This window comes from Branchiostoma floridae, chromosome 8 (assembly GCF_000003815.2).
Source record: "Branchiostoma floridae strain S238N-H82 chromosome 8, Bfl_VNyyK, whole genome shotgun sequence".
NCBI lineage: Eukaryota > Metazoa > Chordata > Leptocardii > Amphioxiformes > Branchiostomatidae > Branchiostoma > Branchiostoma floridae.
This window is the reverse complement of record NC_049986.1, coordinates 24,757,497-24,765,164: the sequence shown is the minus strand read 5'-3', so window position 1 is coordinate 24,765,164 and position 7,668 is coordinate 24,757,497. Positions and strand designations below refer to the sequence as shown.

At 41.1% G+C, this 7,668-nt stretch overlaps 2 protein-coding genes across 2 annotated transcripts in view; one reads left to right on the top strand and one right to left on the bottom strand.

Annotated features, from left to right (window-relative positions):
* Positions 1 to 59: 59 nt before the first annotated feature.
* On the bottom strand, positions 60 to 6,158 carry LOC118422044 (RAB6-interacting golgin-like). The gene is made up of 6 exons (XM_035829548.1): positions 6,043 to 6,158; positions 4,408 to 4,616; positions 3,855 to 4,051; positions 3,057 to 3,158; positions 1,952 to 2,092; positions 60 to 852 (listed from the first exon to the last, which is right to left on the bottom strand). The coding sequence occupies exons 1-6, from the start codon at positions 6,101 to 6,103 to the stop codon at positions 60 to 62; spliced, it is 1,503 nt and encodes a 500-aa protein (XP_035685441.1). The 5' UTR covers positions 6,104 to 6,158.
* A 385-nt stretch (positions 6,159 to 6,543) lies between these two features.
* The window catches only part of LOC118422042 (E3 ubiquitin-protein ligase CCNB1IP1-like), a 2,922-nt gene continuing 1,797 nt past the window's right edge, over positions 6,544 to 7,668 (top strand). The window contains exons 1-4 of the mRNA XM_035829547.1: positions 6,544 to 6,703; positions 7,001 to 7,077; positions 7,434 to 7,509; positions 7,611 to 7,663. Of these exons, the coding sequence (XP_035685440.1) occupies positions 6,562 to 6,703; positions 7,001 to 7,077; positions 7,434 to 7,509; positions 7,611 to 7,663 (348 nt within the window). The 5' untranslated portion in view covers positions 6,544 to 6,561. The remainder of the gene's footprint in view (positions 6,704 to 7,000; positions 7,078 to 7,433; positions 7,510 to 7,610; positions 7,664 to 7,668) is intronic.

Below are 7,668 nucleotides of genomic sequence, written 5' to 3'. Positions count from 1 at the left end.
ATTGCTGTTTTACTCTTCTGATATTTGATCAGTCATTCAAAGTCAACTAGATTTTAAGCTCAATATTTATCTGATGTATAATCTTTGAGTGTTCCATAACATTGTGTGTATTGTGTTGTGTGAAAAGTCTGTGGTGTATCAGCTGATTGTTTTTCCCCGTCCCCGTTTCCTGCATCAGAACCGTCATCTGTCCTTTCCTTCTCATTTTCTGTCGACCGTCCAGCCGAATCTCCACCTCCTTTGTCAGGAGTTTCTGTTTCCATGTCCCTTTTCTTCTCTTCTACGTTTGTACCAAGTTTGTCGCTCGTCCCTTCACTGCCAGACTGTGTTTTACCATTCCCTGTACTTTGTTCTATACTTCTGGCAAGAGGAATATCATCATGTTTACTTTTCTCATCATTTTTAGCTTTCTCTGGAGCATTACCCGGTTCTTTCTTCCCTGTTTTGTCAGGTGAAACATCCGAAGGTTTCCCCGTTGAGTCTCCAGTTTTCTCCATGGAGTCTCCAGGTTTCTCCGTGGAGTCTCCAGGTTTCTCCGTGGAGTCTCCAGGTTTCTCAGTTGAGTGCTGCTGACTCGCCTGCTCTAGTCTGGCCGCCTCATGACGGAGCCCAGGCGACTCAGGGTGCATCATGGGAGGATGCAGCTCCTCCATCTGCGGGAGCGGCTCCTCCTCCTCCCCCTGGACCATCTCCATCCTCTCCATCAGCTCGGCCAGCTTCCGGGACTTCCTCAGTTCGTTCTGCTGGATGATGGAGTACAGGTGTTCCGTCAGCTGTTCTTTCATCTCAGCCTTCTGATGGAACTCCAGCTTCGCTTGCACATACTCCTCCTCCGCCTTCTGCAGACGTTTCCTGGGTAACAGTAAACAAACAGTAAACAAACAAACAATAAAAAACAGGTGCTCCTTCGTCTCAGCCTTCTGATGGAACTCCAGCTTCGCTTGGACATACTCCTCTGCCTTCTGCAGCCGTTTCCTGGGTAACAGTAAACAAACAGTAAACAAACAAACAGTAAACAACAGCTGCTCCTTCATCTCAGCTTTCTGGTGGAACTCCAGCTTCGCTTGGACGTACTCCTCTTCTGCCTTCTGCAGCCGTTTCCTGGGCAACAGTAAACAAACAAACAAACAGTAAACAACAGCTGCTCCTTCATCTCAGCTTTCTGGTGGAACTCCAGCTTCGCTTGGACGTACTCCTCCTCTGCCTTCTGCAGCCGTTTCCTGGGCAACAGTAAACAAACAAACAAACAGTAAACAACAGCTGCTCCTTCCTCTCAGCTTTCTGGTGAAACTCCAGCTTCGCTTGGACGTACTCCTCTTCTGCCTTCTGGAGACGTTTCCTGGGTAACAGTAAACAAACAGTAAACAAACAGTAAACAAACAAACAGTAAACAACAGCTGTTCCTTCATCTCAGCTTTCTGGTGGAACTCCAGCTTTGCTTGGACACACTCCTCCTCAGCCTTCTGGAGACGTCTCCTGGGCAACAGTAAACAAGTAAACAAACAAACAGTAAACAACAGCTGCTCCTTCATCTCAGCCTTCTGGTGGAACTCCAGCTTCGCTTGTACCTACTCCTCCTCTGCCTTCTGTAGCCGTTTCCTGGGCAACAGTAAACAAATATGAAACAAACAGTAAACAAACAAACGGTAATAAAAAGCTGTTTCTTCATCTTTGCATCATTTTGGACAAATAACGCCAGACTGGTGCATCGTGTGGTCCAGATCCCTGGGCAATTGGGCATGAAAAATCAGTAATCAGCATTTATCACACAAGCTCCTACTGAAATTACCATGAAATTACTGTGGAAGTCAGCACCAATGCTACCTTAAGGCACCATGAAAACTGTGAGCATCAATGCAGCAACAATCTCCATTTTCACTGGGGAGACCATCCTGCCGTCATTGAATGATTGACAGATGAACCATTTGATTGACAGGTTTGACAGACTGACCTTGCCTCGGAGTACTCCCTGCTGACATCATCGATCTTGTCCCTGAGGATGGAGACGTCCACGTTAAGGAGGTGTTCCATCTTCTCCAGCTCCTTCTGAATCAGACTCAGCCGAGCTGCCTCCTGCTGGGTACGCTTCTTCCTGGGGATAAGACAGAAGACATGCATCTTAAGACATAGGAAATATGAAGGTGGACATCTTTAGACACAGGAAATAAGAATGAAGACCTTCATTGTACATACATACCACAATAAGAAAGTGATTCTAATCTCCAAGCAGATCCTACGGTAGCATAAGATAGTATCAAAAGCTGCCAGAGGAGTGAAGCTGGTCTAGGAGTGTGTTTGGCTCTACATGGCAAATGTACATCTTTTGACTGGCCAGTTTGGTACTATCTTATGCCATCGTACATGTAAGATCTGCTTGCTGGAGATCAAGTGATTCATCCTCACAGTATTCAAAGGTAGAAAGGTGTATCAAGATACCTCTCTGTAATTTCTGGATCAAAACCCAAATCTCAACTAATATCAAACTTCAAGAAAGTAACATAACCTTTCAATAAGGTTTTGTTTGGTCTCATCTTGTTTTGAAATTTGTTTTGCCCATCAGAAAAATATTGGAAAACACACTTTTCTTGGGAGGGGCAACAATATACAATGCATTTGGAGAAAATCTATTCACGTGTCGACATGTCACTATCCAAACAGCCAACATCACTTCTACTAAGCACTAACTATGCTGCAGTTTCTCCTGTTGTTGTTTATTATTGTTATTTATTTACCTGTCAGCAATGGCTTTAGACAGCAGCATTTTCCCCGGACCTGTTGTTGTTTATCTATTGTTATTGCTATTTATTTACCCGTCAGCGATGGCTTTAGACAGTGGCAGTTTGCCCTGACCTGCTGTTGTTGTTTAGTTATTATTGTTGTTGTTTATTTACCTGTCAGCAATGGCTTTAGACAGCAGCAGTTTCTCCTGACCTGTTGTTGTATATTTATTATTGTTGTTGTTTATTTACCTGTCAGCGATGGCTTTAGACAGTAGAATTTCCCCCAGACCTGTTGCTGTTGTTGTTGTTTATTTATCATTTTTGTCATTTACTTACCTGTCAGCAATGGCTTTCGACAGCAGCAGTTTCTTCCTCTTGTTCAACTCCTCGATCTCCTTCTGCTGTTTTTGGATCTGCTCCAGTTTGGAGTACTCTCGTCTGGAACACAGAAATACAAACTTATCTTCAGTCATTGTATACCGCATCTTTTAGTCACTGTAAAGTCATCTCTGACCTTATTTTTAGATACTTTTGCACTTTAATAGAATAAATGTATAATAAACAAATAAATAGAAAAAAAAAACATTTTAAAATACCTTAAGAAGATACAGAAAAGTAGAAACACAGCAAAAAACTTTGGGTCACACTATGACTTAAAAATGTTAATGTGATTTACATCAGGACAAATCACATTCATAGCAGGAGCCACAACAAACAGTTCCTGTTTCACACAGCTACTAATCAACAGGCACATCCTCCTGTATATGTGTGGTAACTCAGGCTTTCAGTACAGCATTGTATGACCGTTAAAAGATGACATGGCACAGCACAAAATAAAACTATTACCAGGATGTACTTTTATCTGCTTGACTATATCTTTTGATGCCTGTATGGTTAATTTTGCTTCAATTATGATTCAGCAATGTCTACAATTTTAGCCTTAAGCTTTGGTCCACTCCCAAAGGTTGTTGTTAGAGGGTTAGAGACCAAAGCTATCAAGGCTGGACTGCAGGCTACTACAAGCCTACATCTAATTTTTAACACCTGGACATCTAAAGCTGTATTTTGATTATTAGCTAGACTCTTATAGTATAAGGCACACATTAAATCTTAGCAAGTCTTCAAAGTACCTACTTCTCCACTTCCTTATCATCTGTGATCATCTCAGGCTCCTTCTCCTCCTGAGACATTACAGAAGACGTCTCCTCTGCCGCAGGTTTCTGAGACGTTTCTGCGCCTCCTCCCGCCTCCTCAGGTTTTCCTTCCTCAGGCAGCTGAAACGTCACCCGCTTCTTAGTCTGCGGACTCGGAGACTTGGGCTTGGAAGGTTCCTTGCATGTATATACATTATTAGATTATGACCTAATAACATTCAACATATCATACAGTTTATTATACCAGTATCTTTCTAGTATGCTCATGAGTGGTAGAGATATGCCTGAAGCAGCTATTATGTGCTATGTCACTACCCTGCTGTCATTAAAGTTTGCAGGGATTTAATTTCGTGGTAGCAGGAAAAAGGACTTTTTGCGGTGGTTTTAAGTTCGCGGTAGCACCATGCACTGTAGTTTCTTACTGCCATGGAAAAATGTTCACGGTGGTTTTAAGTTCGCAGTGAAGCGGCCACCGTGAAAACCGAGAACATTAAACCACAGCGTAAGTTTCTGCATTTACAGTATCTATCTACCTTCTTCACGGCAAGCTTCATCTTGTTTCCCGTCTGCAGCGAGTCGAGCCTCCCGTTGGCGCTGCCGTGGTTACCGTTGCCGTGGTTACTGCTGCCGTGGTTGATCTCGGCTATTTTCTCCTGGATGAGTTTGTCGCGCTGCTGCTGCTGCCGGGTCCGCTGAGGCTGTAGTCTCGTCAGACGCCGCTTCTGATGCACAGCTGGACCATCTAAAAGGGACAAGACATTCAGCATCCAAAATTCATTACCATCTTAGATTATAAATCTAGTCCTTCATTGATTCTAGCCAACTGTCTGGTACCAATTATGACCAATTTTTTATTTTTTTTTTTTAGTTTACTCAGTACGAGGCCATTGACCACTTCTGGGCACCAAGCTATGCTCACTGTGGCAGCATCTCTTCTCCCTAAGTCAGAAACATCAATCTTAGGCAGGTTACCAAGGCTGTTCGGGAAAACTCCCTACACCATTTAGCTGGAATTGTCCCTACTCAATAAGACGTGTGGATTCTTGGTGCTTGACATCTAAAAGGGACATGATATTCATCATCAAAAATTCATTTCCATCTTTATTGTTTATTGAGATTTTCAGACTTCTGGGTAGCCCGATTCAGTTATGGGCGTATGACGAGGTTTGCGTCATACGCAGGAATTGTTAATGTTAGTGAAGACACGTGATTGCCACTGCAAGACATCGCGAGATCTGTGAGCGCGGCACCGAGAGTCAGATCTCGACACAACGAGCTTGAACAATTTTGACAAAACTTTTCATCGAGGCCCAGGTACACATACAAGGAAATAAAAACATATTACAGAGAAAATAAATAGGTGTACACAATGGAACATGTAAGTACAAATAACATTTCCATCTTAGATTAATATTCCCAGGAACTCTTGAAAAAACGGGCTCAGTATCACCCTGACTGAGAGTGTATCTCCTGGCTAAATGAAATTAAATGAACGATTATAAATCTGTTCCTTCATTGATTTTAGCCAATTGTGTGGTATCAATTATACATGTATTGGAAATAGTGCAGTCAACAAGATATGTTTTGTTTGAGCAGCAGGCAATTTAAAGTGAGTTAGACAATTTAGATGACCACTTTAGTACTTATATCACTGTCAAAAATTACTCCAAACTTTACTCCGTCATTCTGTCCAACCATTTGATATCATAAAATAAATGAATATAAATACCATACACAGCGTTATAAATGTATTGTTGGTATCATAAATCGTAAAATTCATAACAAAGTTGATCTACGTTCTAAGGTGTTCTAAGCCTTGGCTTCGGCCAGAGAAGATGTGAGCATAGATAACTAACTGTGTGTCATGAATTATATAACTGATATGTGTATAAATAATAAACGATATAGAAATTTATAGATATAGATATAGAAAACCACGAGCATTTAGATTAGAAACTTGCTTGATAAATCACGTACGCTGACAGCTAGACAAACTTGACTTGTTTTGACAAGTTGTCGGACTACTGTTGATCACAGACCCTCCCCTAAATTCATCGCGTCAATACCGACTATCTACACATGGTACGTACATGAAATTCAGCCCAAACATTCCCCATTACCCACACTTTACTCGACTTTACGCAGACCTGCCACAGATAAGTACATACCTTCTGGGACACCTTTTATTCTGGCCAATTCCTCATCCGAAAATCCCGTCCAGCCCGCCATTTTGGATATCTGCCACGTCAGGCACGAACCACTCAACTATAGGGGTACAAAAATATTGATCATAACTTCTTTTGTGACAGATTTAAAAGACCAACTATTCAAGCTTAGATAGTACTGAATTAAAACTTGCTATTGTAAATATATGTATGTAACATTTTTTTTCCTTCTATTCAAACTTAAAGACGACATGAAAATTTTTAAAATCTTCGTTCCCCCGTGGAATATGGTATCATTCAGTGTATCTTCAATCTCGGAAATTCTAGAAATCTCGCGGTACTTGGCGAGAGTTCCGTTTTGAGTTCTATTTCTGTCGGTCTTCCCTTTATTTTGTGCCCCGCGCGATAAAAATATTTTGCTTCTAAAACAAACATATGAAAAATAGTAAAACATCATCTTAATTGCGAATGAAACATGAAAATGTGACCTCTGAAACAGGTTATCCCGGGATCGAGAGCCAAATGTACGCCCAGGAACATTACTGGGAACGAGTTCAAACTTCTGACCAATCACAGACCAGATGTGCACAAGCCGCCATTTTGGAAAATCGAAAATTCGACGATTCGCAGAAAACAAGAAAAGGGAGAGAAAGTAAATCGAAAGGTAAGTAACTTCACAGAGAAAACTATCATCTTAGGTTATATGTCACTGATTGAGAGAGAATCAACTCGTGATCGCTATATTTTGTTTGAGAGGGGGTATCCATGGAGAGTATTTTCGATATGCGATTCCGTCACACTTCCAAAAGTGTACAAATTCTTTATGATCTTTGCAAGATCGTATAATTTGTGAAAGTATTTTGGATTTGTGTAGATGTGTAGATGTAATGAATTCGAATGCTTTAGTATTATATGCAGTGCTATCCATTGTATCTTTCTATCACACTACATAATTTCACAGACGTTTCTGTCACTATGGACAACGATCTCATCTGCAACTTCAAGAAGTGTCGCAAGAGGCTCACAGCGTTTGCTTGGGTATTTCTTCACATTATGATACGGATAAATGTTAATGTTTTTTGTCTTTCTTCTAGATCTTTTCTTGTGCATTTTTCCAAAACCTGTCATGGGATTTCCCCCTTGTCATCTCGAATCCTCTGTGTTTCCAAATGACCATAGACTTGATAGCGGCCTTGATGAAACTTTGTCTTTATTACTATGATATTTCTGAATGTTAAATTAGCAACATCAAATACTAAGTGAGTGATTGATTGAGTGAGTGAGTGAGTGAGTGAGTGAGTGAGTGAGTGAGTGAGTGAATGAGTGAGTGAGTGAGTCAGAGTGAGTGAAAACAAACTGAAGTAGTAGACTGAAGTGATTTCTGTATGCCCCAGGTGACGTCTTGTTCCCATATATTCTGTGATGATGATGGGACTAGGGAGTTCAACAAATGTTACACCTGTCCAGCATGTGAGTACCAACAGAAAAGCTACTGATTCCTATATTCCTTTAAAAAAAAAACATTTTATTCTTCTGAAGAACAAAACCACATGTAACTTCCTTTTTTCCAGGTGAAACCAGCTTATCGGACAAGTTTGATACTTCCTCAAACATATCTCAAATCGCACC